We start from the raw sequence: 15179 nt of genomic DNA on the forward strand, positions 1-15179 counted from the left end.
AAATTAGTTAAACTTGCCTCCCCACTTTTTTTATAAGTGGTACCTTATTTCCTACTTGATAGATGCAACTATCTTTCGGGTTGCTAGGTCAGCAACGAGCAGGGGCTAATTTTTATTTATTTATTTATTTTGATTGACGGGTGCTTACCCCACCATGGGCTGGCCTTGAACTCATGACCTCATGGTCAGAGTGATTTATTACAGCAGGCTGCTCACCAGCCTGCGCCACAGCCCGGCCCCTTCAATGTTTTTACCTTCAACTCCCAGAAATCCTAACAGCTGATAAACTGGCTGGAATTTCTGGGAGTTGTAGGCCAAAACACCTGGGGACCCACAGGTTGAGAACCACTGAACTTGCCCAACATCACAAACTTTAAGCACTGATGGAGTTTCTCGGAGTTAACCTGGCATGATGTCAGTTATAGTTCACCCACAACCTTATGCATTCTGTACAATTAAAAATTGACTTTTTGAAATATCCCGGGCAACACTGGGTACCCAAGCTACTAAGGAAATAAAACTTAAAGTAAAAAATAAAATAAACTTAAGAGGATGTTCAGTTTAGCTCTTTGTGGGTTCTTGCAGCTCAACATCAAAACGGTAGTCTCATTATCCCAATGCATCCCTGCAGGTTTGAACTCAAGGTGGTCTTCTCTCATATGCCCCAGTAGTTATATGAGTAAAAGAAGCATTATCCTAGGCCAGCCATTAAGTTGTTGCCAAATTATGATGACATTTAAATAAAAACATAACAAAAATAATGATGTGGGGCTGTTGTATGTCTTTCGGGCTGTGTGGCCATGTTCCAGAAGTATTCTCTCCTGACGTTTCGCCCACATCTATGGCAGGCATCCTCAGAGGTTGAAAGACATACAACAACCCTGTGATCCCAGCCATGAAAGCCTTCGACAACACAATAATGATGTGTTTTTTTGGGGGGCTGGAACAGATTAATAGCATTTCAACAGGGAAGTCTGATTTGACATAAGAGCCATTTAAGTTATGAGCTCGGTCACAGAATGAATTACACTCTTAAGTCAAGGTATCACTTTACATTGGTCTCTTTTTTCCCCCATTGTCCCCTCTTCTCTCCTTTCCCAGATGGGCTTTCGGTTCCAACTCCCTCCCCATAGCTGGCTCTGTGGGGGTCGGGGTGGCCCGCCGAGGACAGCGGCAGTTCCAGATGCCCCCCCGCGCCATCCCTCCCAGCCGCTTGGGGATCCTGAGCCCCGCAGGGATCGGAGGGGTCTCCCCCCGCCACGCGCTCGCCAGCCCAAACCTGGGGAGCCAAGGGCGGCAGGTAAGAAGGAGGGCAGCAATGGGCCCTTTGGAATGGATTGGCAGTTTTCGGTTGAATGATCAGTCATTTTTATTTGGTTATAAGTTTTCCTCTTCTTCCTCCTCCCCCTCTTCTTCTTCTTCCTTGTCCTCCTTCTCTTGTATGATTTATACCCGTATAGACTTCAGTCTTATGCGCCATCAAATCTAATAAAAAGGTAAAGTTTTCCCCTGACGTTAAGTCCAGTCATGTCCGACTCTGGGGGGTTGGTGCTCATCTCCATTTCTAAGCCAAATAACCGGCGTTGTCCGTAGACACCTCCAAGGTCATGTGGCCATTGGCATGACTGCATGCAGTGCCATTACCTTCCCACCGGAGCTGTACCTATTGATCTACTTGCATTTGCATGTTTTCATACTGCTAGTTTGGCAGAAGCTGGGGCTAGCTGCGGGAGCTCATCCCGCTCCCCAGATTTGAACCGCCGACCTTCGGCTTAGAAATGGAGATGAGCACCAACCCCCAGAGTCGGTCACAACTGGACTTAACGTCAGGGGAAAACCTTTACCTATAAATATTCAAAAACATTTAACCTACTGATGCCTCAAATAATGCAATTTTATTAATATCTATTTTTGTTTTTGAATTTGACCCGTAGCTGCTACATTTCCCACCCTCGTCTTCTACTCGAGTCAATAAGTTTTCCCAGTTTTTGTGGTAAAATTAGGTGCCTCGGCTTATATCCGGGTCGGCTTATACTCGAGTATTAGACTGAATTGTACTTGGTGGTTGATTGATTTACTGCTGTATTAACTCTTGTTTTATTGTCTTAGTGTGTTTTATTATTTTTTGTATATTGTTCAATGTATTTATGCTGTTGTTTTTGTAAATTGTGCTAGTTGGGCCTTGCCCCATGTGAGCCTCCCCGAGTCCCCGTGGGGAGATGGTGGCGCTGGTACAAATAAAGTTTTATTATTATTATTATTATTATTATTATTATTATTATTATTATTATTATACGGTATATTTTAAATTAATAGAGGTTGTATTGCTGTTTTAATGTCAAATTGGGTTAGTTTTATTGTTATTAATTTTTTGGTATTTTTATATTTGTATATATTGTTGCACTTTTGAGTGCTTTCTGTGAGCCGCCCCAAGTCCCTACTGGAAGATGGTGGCGGGATACAAATAAAGCTTTGTTGTTATCATTATTATTATTTAGTTAAAAATGACATTCCCTCAAGGAGGAGCTCCTGAAGCAGCTTCCCCTTTTGCTTTGGCTCAACATGGACTTTACATGACCTGTACAAAGACTTGAGGATTCTGGATGAATGGATTTTAATCTTGGACATTCTTAAAATTTTATATAATGTGACTTTATTTTGTAATGGTATATGAACTGTTGTTTTGTAGATTGTTTTATATGAGTTGTTGTTTTTACATTGTTTTTAGGCATTGAATTTTTGCCTATTTACTGTAAGCCGCTTTGAGTCTCCTCGGAGAGAAAGGCGGGGTAAAAGTGATGTAAATAAATAAACACTAAGATAACTGTATTACGCAGATCTAATGTGCACCCAATTTTGGCAAGGTCATTTAGCCAAAAAAAGTGAGCATTAGATTCAGTAAATATGGTAATTCCTTTGCCAGTGGCAGTTCGAAAGCTTGCATGATGTGTGTTGCGCATTTTTGGCTGGGCCTCATAAAGGTATCTCTTGTTTTGTGGGTGTTGCTGTTTAAACTTGGCTTTCTTTCTCCCTCAGAACCTGTGGTTTGCCAACCCCGGGGGCAGTAACAGCATGCCTGGCCAGAGCCGCAGTTCTGTGCAACGGACCCATTCGCTCCCCGTCCACACCTCCCCTCAGGCCATCCTCATGTTCCCGCAGGGTAAGACAACCGACCTCTTCCCATACATCTGTGTGTGCTTTTTGAAAGGAGCAGCCATGTTTAGTCTCCTGTTGCATCAAAAAAGACAACTCTAGCAGCACCTTTAAGGCTAACTAATCATGGAGGAGTTTCTAGGGATTTCAATCCACTTCGTTAGATACTTTGATAGTATTAATGCAACAGGTTTACAAGCAAACAGCTGTCTTTTCCCCTTTGTAGGTGAAACATTTGCGGATTGTGCATTTATGACAAATGACATACTGTCATAATACTGGCGCTATTCTGAGCTCAATTTGTTGTTTTATATACTAGTGGTTTTGTTTTGTATTGTACTGTACTGTGTGTTTATTTTATGCATTGTTTTAGGCACCTTGTGCCATATGTAAGCCGCCCAAGTCCCTTCGTGGAGATGGAGGCAGAGTGCAAAAATAAAGTTATTATTATTGGCAGATTAGTGTATCTACATCTGTACAGGCAGTCCCTGAGTTATGAACAAGATAGATTTTGTAGGTTTGTTCCTAAGCGGAATTGGTTTGTGAGTCAGAAGAGGCACATTTGTTAAGTGTAACTCCAGCCAAAAATGTGTACAATAGAGTCTCACTTATCCAACACTCGCTTATCCAACGTTCTGGATTATCCAACACATTTTTGTAGTCAATGTTTTCAATACATCGTGATATTTTGGTGCTAAATTCGTAAATACAGTAATTACTACATAGGATTACTGCGTATTGAACTACTTTTTCTGTCAAATTTGTTGTATTAACATAATGTTTTGGTGCTTAATTTGTAAAACCATAACCTAATTTGATGTTTAATGGGCTTTTCCTTAATCTCTCCTTATTATCCAACATATTTGCTTATCCAACATTCTGCCGGCCCGTTTACATTGGATAAGTGAGACTCTACTGTGTTTTTTTAAGTTTTGGATAACATAGCGAAGGATCAACACCCTTATAGAGATTGTTTTGCTGAGTGTGCCCCTATTCAGAAGATCCCGCCTCACTTTCTGTCCCTGTGATAATTGGATTTTGGGAAATGTGGCTTATTGTGGAAACAGTGATTGGTGATTAACCTTCCTTCTGATAATAACTCTTTCAGGAGTGAATTTCCATTCCAAGAGGTAGATTTCTCTCACTTCCTGTTGTCAGCCCTGTTCTTAACTGTAAATGATTTGTAAGTCAGATGTTTGCAACTCGGGGACTGCCTGTATATAAGTCAAAGTATGTTTACCTATCCGTTTGTGCCACAAAAGTTATGGCCCTCTGTGATGTCACTGGGAAAGAAAGGTGTATGAGGGGAACGAAGGGAGGGAGGGAGGGAAAAGAAGGGAAAATAAGTTGACATGTGTATGAGGGAAAAGAGGAAGGGAGGGAGGAAAGAGCCACAAAGAGCCTGCCAACAGAACTTGACTCAAACTCTAGGCAGGCAGATCTTAACTGAACAGACACAATGCACAAACACTTGTGTCTGGATACTCCCTAGTTCCAGCCACACATGAAGGTCATCATAGCTTCTTGGCAATTAACTCTTTCTACACTATGGTACATTCTGGATGATGCAATCTGTTGCAATACAAGCATGGCACAAATTGCATTTAAACACTATCAATACACAAATCCCACATTACCAACTATTTCCATAGAGACATTGTGAGATAGGCCCCGCTCAGAGCTGAAGAAGGGATAAAGTAGGCAGGCAGCAGTCCCAGCAACACCTGGGCAACACTAGGGACATAAGTTAGTTACAAATAAGTCATTTTTTCCCTAGATAAAACAGTCCTGTAGGTCCTTCAAAAGATCTCAGAAATGTTTACTCCTCAAAAGCAAACAGACAAGCTCAAATGGGATAATGTGGTCCTTTAGCTAACCAGGAACCTAGGCCACATATGTCATAACCAGCGCTGGGAATTGTGCCTGGAATTTTTTTCTCTGTGAAAGTGCAGAGCATATTTTCCTTCTCTCTAAGCAACCGTCAGTAGTTTCCAGTTTGAGGATAAGGCAGGTTTCTTTCTCTATTTGATACTTCATTTTTGGTAGGGTCTTATTGGACATGGGGGCGGGGCTCACAAAGGAGGAAATATGTTTGTTCCTCTTGGTTTTCTGTATTGGATAAATTGAGTGGGAATCGTGTAATGTGGACTTTCCTGCAATCTTTTCCTCTCGTCTCCAGATTGCCAGCTCCCTGGGACGGACCTGGAGATCAACCCCACGCTGGAGTCCCTGTGCCTCAGCATGACGGAGCATGCGCTGGGCGGTAAGGGACACAGGCTTAATCATAATGAGCACATTGAGTCTGTATCGTCTGGGGTTGATGTGAATAATTTCACCGACCATTTCACAAAACTAGCAGCACCCACAGTTTTTTTTAATGTGTTGCATGTCACCCCCAAAAATGTTTCATTTGACTGTCGGAGTCTTAGGTGGCAGGTATTGTCAAAATTGATTCATAAATATGAATCCTATGGCAAATAATAATAATAATAATAATAACTTTATTTTTATACCCCGCCCCATCTCCCCGAAGGGACTCGGGGCGGCTTACATGGGGCCAAGCCCAGTCAACAACAATAAAACAAAGCAATAAAACAGATCAAAACAACAATAAAAACAAGTCATAAAAAATCACATACAAGGACAAAAGATAAAATCTTGGATAAAATCTAGAAAAACCTGGGCCAAAAGTGCTAGTTATGTCAAAATCATCAGGAAGGGGTGGATTATCCAAATTGTCATCGCCTTCAAAGTGCTGGAAGAGGCGTATTATCCAAGATATTCGCTTATCCAAGCTTCTGCCGGCCCGTTTAGCTTGGATAAGTGAGACTCTACTGTATATGCATATACAATATAATAATAATAATAATAATAATAATTATAATTATTATAATTATTATTATTATTATTATTATTATTATTATTTTTATACCCCGCCACCATCTTCCCAGAGGGACCCAGGGCGGCTCACAGATATAAAACAAGCACACAGTAGTATCAAATACAAAAAACATGCAAATAAAATTAAAAGGCATAAAATAAAAAACACTCCTTTAAATCCTAAATTCTTCCAAGAAAGGTACCCTGAAGGAATTTATTGATGAATTGGGTCCAGAAGCTTTATTTTGTCCATTATTTTTATTTTGTGTATCGTTGAAATGTTTTAAGTTTTGTCAAATATGTTGTGTCATTTCGGGCTTGTCCCTGTTGTGAGCCGCCCGAGTCCCTTTGGGGAGATGGGGCGGGATATAAAAATAAAGTTATTATATATTATTATTATTATTACTTTTCAGTCCTCCTACTCTGTTCTATCGCACCTTCATATTGAGGAGCTTATTTTATGCAACTCCAGAGACTGGGACACATTGGAACCATAGATTCAAACTACAGAAAAAGAGATTCCATCTAAATGTTAGGAAAAATGTTGTTGATGGTCAGAACTGCTACCTGAGAGTCTGGACAAGTCTTCACTGGAGGTTTTTAAACAGAGGCTGGGTGGCCATCTTTTAGGAGGGGTTTGATTGTGCTTTCTTGCATGGCAGGAAAGATTAGAATTATAGTCATAAACCTTGAAGAGACTCCAAAGGCCATCTAGTCCAACCCCCCGCAACCCCCTTTCCCCATGTAGGAAAACACAATCCGATCCCATCCAGTAGACATCATTCCAGCTTTTGCGCGAGGCTTGAGGCAGCATGTGCGCTGTTTGTTGTTGTTAATTTTGAGGGTTTAAAAGATCTTTTATTTGTGTATATATGTGTTTTTCTTAGTAGTGGTCAGTCATTGGATAGTCAGGCGTTTTGTAGCCAAATCTGGTGTGATTTGGCACAGTGGTTTTGTTGTTAACTTGGTCCTGAACAAGCCCAGACTTGATCACGTGCTCTGTAGCCCCTCCCACAACAGAGCTAAGGTAAAATTGTATACCAATACACACATATACAATACCGTAAGCCATCTGAATTATATGCACAACATAAAACGAGTGGTGTCTTGAGAAGATTGCTATTTACAACACAAATGGCAGGAAAGGAGATTCCAGCTGAACATTAGGAAGGGCTTCCTGGCTGTAAGAGCTGTTCAGCAGTGGAACTCCCTGCGTTGGAGTCTGGTGGAAGCTCCCTTGGTGGGTTTTAAGCAGAGGTTGGATGGCCATCTGTCAGGCATATGTTGTTTGTGCTTTTCCTGCATGGCAGGGGGTAGGACTAGATGGCCTGTGTGGTCTCTTCAAATTCTTATTCTATAATCTGAGCAGGTGAGGGTTGGCCTGGATGCCCTTTGGATTCTCTTCCAACTGTATGATGTTTATTATTTTTAATTTTTCATCATTTGTTTATTAAGTTACCGTTAGGTTGTTTTTATTGTCTAATGCAGTGGTCCCCAAACTAAGGCCAGGGGGGCGGATGCGGCCCATCGAAGCCATTTATCCGGCCCCCACAGCACAAGGGCAGAAGGGGTTGGGCTAAATGACCCAAGGGGTCTCTTCCAACCCTCTTTTTTATTTTTATTATTATTGTTATTATTATTATTATTATTATCAACATTGAGGCTGGTGGCCATCTGTCAGGGGTGCTTTGCTTGTGCCTTTTGGTGCAGAAAGGCAGAAGAGGGTTGGACTAAAAGACCCAAGGGGTCTCTTCCAAACCTCTTTATTATTATTATTATTATTATTATTATTATTTTATTTTATGACACAGCAAACAAGATAGACAGGCTGGATTTCATATCACAAAATCACAAGTCGAACACTTCCCAAGTGTCTAGGACTGTGTAATGTATTTTCGGATGATGCACGCAGATCCCAGTAGGACTAAATAGACTAAATGGCCCAAGGGGGTCTCTTCCAACCCTCTTTGTTGTTGTTGTTGTTGTTGTTGTTGTTGTTGTTAACATTGAGGCTGAGAGGTCATCTGTCAGGGGTGCTTTGCTTGTGCTTTTGGTGCAGAAAGGCAGAAGAGGGTTGGACTAAAAGGCCCAAGGGGTCTCTTCCAACCCTCTTTATTATTATTATTATTATTATTATTATTATTATTATTATTATTATTATTAACATTGAGGCTGGGTGGCCATCTGTCAGGGGTGCTTTGCTTGTGCTTTTGGTGCATAAAGGCAGAAGAGAGTTGGACTAAAAGGCCCAAGGGGTCTCTTCCCACCCTCTTTTTCATTATTATTACAGTAGAGTCTCACTTATCCAACATAAACGGGCCAGCAGAACGTTGGATAAGCAAATATGTTGGATAATAAGGAGAGATTAAGGAAAAGCCTATTAAACATCAAATTAGGTTATGATTTTATAAATTAAGCACCAAAACATCATGTTAGACAACAAATCTGGCAGAAAAAGTAGTTCAATACGCAGTAATGCTACGTAGTAATTACTGTATTTATGAATTTTGCACTAAAATATCATGATATATTGAAAACATTGACTACAAAAATGCGTTGGATAATCCAGAACCTTGGATAAGCAAGTGTTGGATAAGTGAGACTCTACTGTATTATTATTATTATTATTAATTAATTATTATTATTGCTCAGTAGCCAACCATAGTCTGGCCCTCCAACAGTCTGAAGGATCGTGAACTGGCCCCCTGTTTAAAAAGTTTGGGGACCCCTGGTCTAATGTCTCTATCCTGACCTAAACTGTCTGGTATGGTTTTCTTTGGCATTGAATGGTTGCCATATCTGTTGGAAATCGCCCTGAGTCTCTTTGGGGAAATAGGGCAGTCTATAAATAAAGTTTATTATTATTATTTATTATGATGATTCTCTCTTTCTCTCTCGTTTCACAGACGGCACCGACAAGACCTCCACCATTTGAACGAAGAAGCTGGATCTGCTCGCGTTCCTGAGGAGAAGCTTTAGGGTGGCTGTTTATTTTTTTCCCCCTTTTCGTTTTGTTTCCCCTTCTGCCCCCAGGACACGTCGCTTGGGAGGCTGGGCGAACCCACTTCTTCTCTCTCTCCTTGCCTCCCTCCCTTCAAACCACCTCCAGTCTTCCCTCGTAGACGGAGGGGACAAAAAGCTGTCACTACAATCTTACCATCTTATTATTGTGTTCTAAGATTTTTCTACTTTTTATTATTATTATTATTGTTATTATTATTATTATAACTTCAGCTATTGGTTTAATTTTTTGATGTACACGGGAGCTGACAGATATTTTTGTTTTCGTTTTCTCTCGCTTTTCCCCCAGACGTTTAAACTTGCCAAGGGGCAGGAGAAGGCTGGATTTGGGCCGTGTAATTATTCCTTTCCCTTTGTCCATTTATTATTATTATTATTATTATTATTATTGTGTGGTCGAAGGCTTTCATGGCCGGAATCACTGGGTTGCGGTGCGTTTTCCAGGCTGTATGGCCATGTTTTAGAAGCATTCTCTCCTGGCGTTTCACCCAGAGGTTGTGAGGTTTGGATGCCTGCCATAGATGTGGGTGAAACGTCAGGAGAGAATGCTTCTGGAATGTAGCCATACAGCCCGGAAAACTCACAGCAACCCAAATATTATTATTTCTTTCGTCTCTCAGCCTTCTGTGACCCCAACCCACCTTTTTTTTTCCTTTTCCTCCTTTTTTTTTGTTCTTTTTCATTTTGAAAAAAAAAGGAAATAAGGGGGAATGATATGCAGAAGGGGAAATAAGGGAGTATGATATGCAGACGATACTTGCTATCGATGGCAAGGATATAACGGCAGAAGCCAGAGGAGAAAATGGTGGGGAAGGGATGACGATAATAAGGTGGGGATGCAGCAAGTTGTACAGGTAACTGACAAATATTTTTTAAGAAGTGCCTCTAAATATTTCTTCTTACCCAAAGCAAGTTGGCAGGACAAAACATAGCAGGTGCCCAGGCATCACATTGAACAGCCATCGGGTCTCCTTCGTTTCTTTTTTCCGGAGAGCAGATGCAAACGGGGCCTGCAGTGCAAAGATGGCCTCCAAACTTTCCCCTATTAATAAGAATTAACTCTGATTTTCGAGAGAGGAAAGAGGTTATCTGTATAGTTTCATTGAAGCAGTTTGAATGGGTGATGTTTGTTTTTTTTGTAGGGCTCAGTTTTGGGGTTTTGGGAGCCAAAGTTCTCAGTTGAGCTGGTTTAAGGTTCCTTTTTTTCCATTCACCCCAATAATGAAAAGATACGGGGATGACTATAAGCGGCTTTCGAAGGCTTAAGTCATGAATTTCCAATTTTTAAGGGGGCTTGTTCCTCGAGATTGTGGTTTGCGGAGCCAGCAAAGCCTTGCGGAAATGTCGAGCTGTCCTAGACGGCAGTTTCTTTAAGCATTTGGCTTCATGGTGCTAATGAATTGACTGTCTCACTTTTAATATCTTGAATAAAGAGGAAGCTAAAGCAATGGTCCCCAAAGTTCGGTCTTGTGAGCGTTTTGGACTCCAGCTCTTCGAGTTCCCAAATGCTGGCCAGTCTAGGATCCAAAACACCCAAAAGGACTGGATTTTGGGAAATGTTGATCTAATGCATGGAGGCAAAGCGATCCAGAAACCCCATTGCCTTTTAACAGGGAGGGAATTTTGGGGAATACTTTCCCCAAAGTATTGATTCATGCAAGAGAATCCAACATGAATTGGGATCGCTTGCTTTTTAAAAACAAAACACTACAAAACGCTTGCCTCCGTCATCTTATCTTCCTCCAAATCTTACCTTTTTTTCTGCAACTCCTTGTTGCAGAAAGGAGGAAAATAGCCACACTTCTCTTTTTTGCCCCCAAGTCTTTTATTTTTTGGATATTAGGTCAAACTTCAATGCCCTGCAAAGTTGAACAAGGCCTGGAACAGGAATCCAGGAGCGTAGGGAGGGATTCCTGTTGCCAAAAATTCTCTTTTTTGCCCCCAACTCTTTTATTTTTGGATATTAGGTCAAACCTCCATGCCCTGCAAAGTTGGACATGGCCTGGAACAGGAATCCAGGAGCGTAGGGAGGGATTCCTGTTGCCAAAAATTCTCTTTTTTGCCCCCAACTCTTTTATTTTTGGATATTAGGTCAAACCTCAATGCCCTGCAAAGTTGGACATGGCCTGGAACAGGAATCCAGGAGCGTAGGAATGCCCAACGTGAATCCTTGGGTGCGTCTACACTCTCGAAATGAACACAGTTTGACACCACTTTGCTATGGAACCAGAGGTTGCAATGTGGCGAATGGAGCCTTCTCTGCCGAATAGCGATTGTGTCTCACCAAAATACTGCGGGATTGTAGTTTGGGGAGGCAAGAGAAGGTTCAAGGCCTTGCAAAACAAAAGGCTTACATGCTTGGGTTGCTGTGAGGTTTCCGGGCTGTATAGCCATGTTCTAGAAGCATTCTCTCCTGACATTTCGCCCATGTCTAGGTTGTGAGGTCTCTGAGGATGCCTGCCATAGATGTGAGCAAAACGTCAGGGAGGAATGCTTCTGGAACATGGCCCTACAACCTCAGCAACCCAATGATTCCGGTTTCCGGGCTGTACGGCCATGTTCCAGAAGCATTCTCTCCTGACATTTCGCCCACGTCTATGACAGGCATCCTTAGAGGTTGTGAGGTCTCTGAGGATGCCTGCCATAGATGTGAGCGAAACGTCAGGAGAGAATGCTTCTGAAACCTGGCCATACAACCACAGCAACCCAATGATTCCGGCCATGAAAGCCTTCAACAACTCCTCTATCATTAAGCTATTAAAGTGGTGTCGATCTGCATTATTTCAGCAGTGGAGATTCACCCAAGGATTGCTGTTGGCAAAGGGGAATCCAGAGGTGCGTCTACGCTTTGGAACAGATCCAGTTTGGCACCTGCCTTGACTCAGTGCTTGGGAGTTGTCTAAAGAGTTCTGGTGCCTCCCTGAACTACAATTCCTACTTTGCTGAGACGCAACTCTCTCTTTGGGCAAACTACGACTCCACTGGATTGTATCGCCTTGAGCTAAGTTGGTGCCAAACTGTATTAATTCCAACAGTGTAGATCAGGCATGGGCAAACTTTGGCCCTCCGGATGTTTTGGACTCCAACTCCCACCATTCCTAGCAGCCGCAGGCTGCTAGGAATGGTGGGAGTTGGAGTCCAAAACATCCGGAGGGCCAAAGTTTGCCCATGCCTGGTGTAAATGCACCCTAATGCATGGATCCTTTCGACACCAAGAATCTTAGATCAAAGCTGGTTTTGATTGAACCAAAAGTTTGCCAGGTTTGTTTTTATTTTTCCTGCAAGATTACAAACGGAGAGAAGTTTGCTGGGTCTTTCTTACCTCCAAATCTATTTTGCCTTTGTGCGTATGTGTGCATTGTGTGTGTGCCTGTATACACATTGTGCATGTGAATGCTCTTTTTTCCCAGACCCATTTTTCTCCAAATTTTTAGATCATTTCTGCCCCAAAGCCTGTTAGGTACAGAGCGATGTTCTTCTTCCTCCTCCTCCTCCTCTTCTTCCAGAACTGGCCTTTTTTTTTCCAAAGTGTATACCGAACAGTAGCATCCAAAAAAACAAAAAAGAGAAAAATTTACAAACAAACAAAAATTTAATGATAATAATAATTCCAGAACAGAAAGAAAAAAAAATACAAACACGGAGAGAAACTATTTCTAATAGGTAGAAAATACAAGGTTCCTGTTTCAAATAGAAATGTTATTTTAGATACATTTTATTATGAATAACTTTTGTTATGACTATGGCTGGTAACCATGAATACGTTATTTAAAAAAAAAACACAAAAAATGTTTTACAAAAAAAATAATAATTCCAGATTCTGACTTTAGATTGCTTTGTTGGACTCCTTTGCTGCTTTTCCCCCCCTCCACCTTACCTTTTCCAGTTATTCGGGGGGTTTGTTTTTGCTTTGTAAAAGGCATACAGAATTTAAGTATTAGCCCTTTTTTATTAACCTCTATGATAAAGCTGTGCTTATTTTGTATTAATTTCTTTTCAGACGTTTGGTTTTTGTGTTGCCTTTGGTTTCGGGAGTGGAGCTCGGCACGAAATCGGACTCCTTTGGAGCCCTTCTCAAAATGTTTGCAGGAAGTGATGTCAGTTTTCTGAGCTGTATGGCCATGTTCCAGAAGCATGCTCTCCTGACGTTTCTCCCACATCCACATATGTACGTGAAACATCAAGAGAGAATGTTTCTGGAACATGGAAACTCACAGCAACTCCGTGATTCCGGACAATGAAAGACTTTGACAACACAGTGATGTCACATCTCGTCCTGTCACCATTTTGAAAAGGACTGCAAAGCCCATAAGGGTAAATGTTGATGGATTTGGGGGTTAAAAGTTAATTGTGAGTCCTATGCTCATAGAGAGGGCCAAATATCACAGTGGGCATAAATACAGGATGGATGATATTTGGCTTGAAAACAAACTATTTCAAAGGGATCTATAAGTGGAACATGCACCAAGAGTGTCATGCGGCAGCGAAAAAGGCCAATGTGATTCTAGACTGCATCAATAGGAGTCTAGCATCTAAATTGAGGGAAGTCATAATCCCACTCTGTTCTGCTTCCGTCAGGGCTCAACTGGACTAATACTATGTCTTAGCAAACCTCACTCTGAACATGAGCCAAGAGTGTGATGCAGCAGCGAAAAAGGCTAATGTGATTCTAGGCTGCATCAATAGGAGTCTAGCGTCTAAATTGAGGGAAGTCATTTTCCCTGCTTTGGTCAGGGCTCAACTGGACTAATATTATGTCTTAGCAAACCTCACTCTGAACATGAGCCAAGAGTGTGATGCAGCAGCGAAAAAGGCCAGTGTGATTCTAGGCTGCATCAATAGGAGTCTAGCGTCTAAATTGAGTGAAGTCATAATCCCACTCTGTTCTGCTTCCCTCAGGGATCAACTGGACTAATACTATGTCTTAGCACACCTCACTCTGAACATGAGCCAAGAGTGATGCAGCAGCGAAAAAGGCCAATGTGATTCCAGGCTGCATCAATAGGAGTCTAGCATCTAAATTGAGGGAAGTCATAATCCCACTCTGTTCTGCTTCCCTCAGGGATCAACTGGACTAATACTATGTCTTAGCAAACCTCACTCTGAACATGAGCCAAGAGTGTCATGCGGCAGCGAAAAAAGGCCAATGTGATTCTAGGCTGCATCCAGAAAAGTGGAATATCCAAATGGAGGAAAGTAATATAGCTATGGAATGGCAGTAGTAATATATATGACTGAACATAAGTCAATAGTGTGATGCAGCAGCGAAAAAGGCCAATGTGATTCTAGGCTGCATCATTAGGAGTCTAGCATCTAGATTGAGGAAAGTCATAATCCCACTCGGTTCTGCTTTGGTCAGGGCTCAACTGGACTAATATTATGTCTTAGAAAACCACACACTAAACGATGCAGCAGCGAAAAAGGCCAATGCGATCCTAGGCTGCACCCAAAGGAGTAGAGTATCCAAGTGGAGGAAAGTAATATATCCATGGCTTGACAACAGTAAAATATATGACATGAGCCAAGAGTGTTATACAGCAGCTAAAAAGGCCAATGTGATTCTAGGCTGCATCATTAGGAGTCTAGCATCTAGATTGAGGAAAGTCATAATCCCACTCGGTTCTGCTTTGGTCAGGGCTCAACTGGACTAATATTATGTCTTAGAAAACCACACACTAAACGATGCAGCAGCGAAAAAGGCCAATGCGATCCTAGGCTGCACCCAAAGGAGTAGAGTATCCAAGTGGAGGAAAGTAATATATCCATGGCTTGACAACAGTAAAATATATGACATGAGCCAAGAGTGTTATACAGCAGCTAAAAAGGCCAATGTGATTCTAGGCTGCATCCAGCGGAGGCCAGTGTCTAGATTAAGTCATAATTCCACTCTGTTCTGCTTTGGTCAGGGCTCAGCTGGACTAATGTGTTATGTCTTAGCAAACCACACACTGAACATGAGCCAAGAGTGTGATGCAGAAGCGAAAAAGGATAGTGCAATCCTAGGCCAGCATCAAGAGAACTCTAGTGTCCAGACCAGGGGTCCCCAAACTAAGGCCCGGGGGCCGGATGCGGCCCATCGAAGCCATTTATCCGGCCCCCATGGCACAAGGGTAGAAGGGGGTTGG

General features: G+C 41.9%; 1 protein-coding gene across 1 annotated transcript in view; it reads left to right on the forward strand.

Moving 5' to 3' along the window:
* The window catches only part of samd4b (sterile alpha motif domain containing 4B), a 41224-nt gene extending 28181 nt beyond the window's left edge, over window positions 1-13043 (forward strand). The window contains exons 10-13 of the mRNA XM_003227544.4: window positions 1102-1300; window positions 3037-3160; window positions 5333-5416; window positions 8940-13043. Coding sequence (XP_003227592.2) covers window positions 1102-1300; window positions 3037-3160; window positions 5333-5416; window positions 8940-8968 — 436 coding nt within the window. The 3' untranslated portion in view covers window positions 8969-13043. The remainder of the gene's footprint in view (window positions 1-1101; window positions 1301-3036; window positions 3161-5332; window positions 5417-8939) is intronic.
* The last annotated feature ends 2136 nt before the right edge of the window (window positions 13044-15179 follow it).

Source organism: Anolis carolinensis, unplaced genomic scaffold (assembly GCF_035594765.1).
Source record: "Anolis carolinensis isolate JA03-04 unplaced genomic scaffold, rAnoCar3.1.pri scaffold_10, whole genome shotgun sequence".
Lineage (NCBI taxonomy): Eukaryota > Metazoa > Chordata > Lepidosauria > Squamata > Dactyloidae > Anolis > Anolis carolinensis.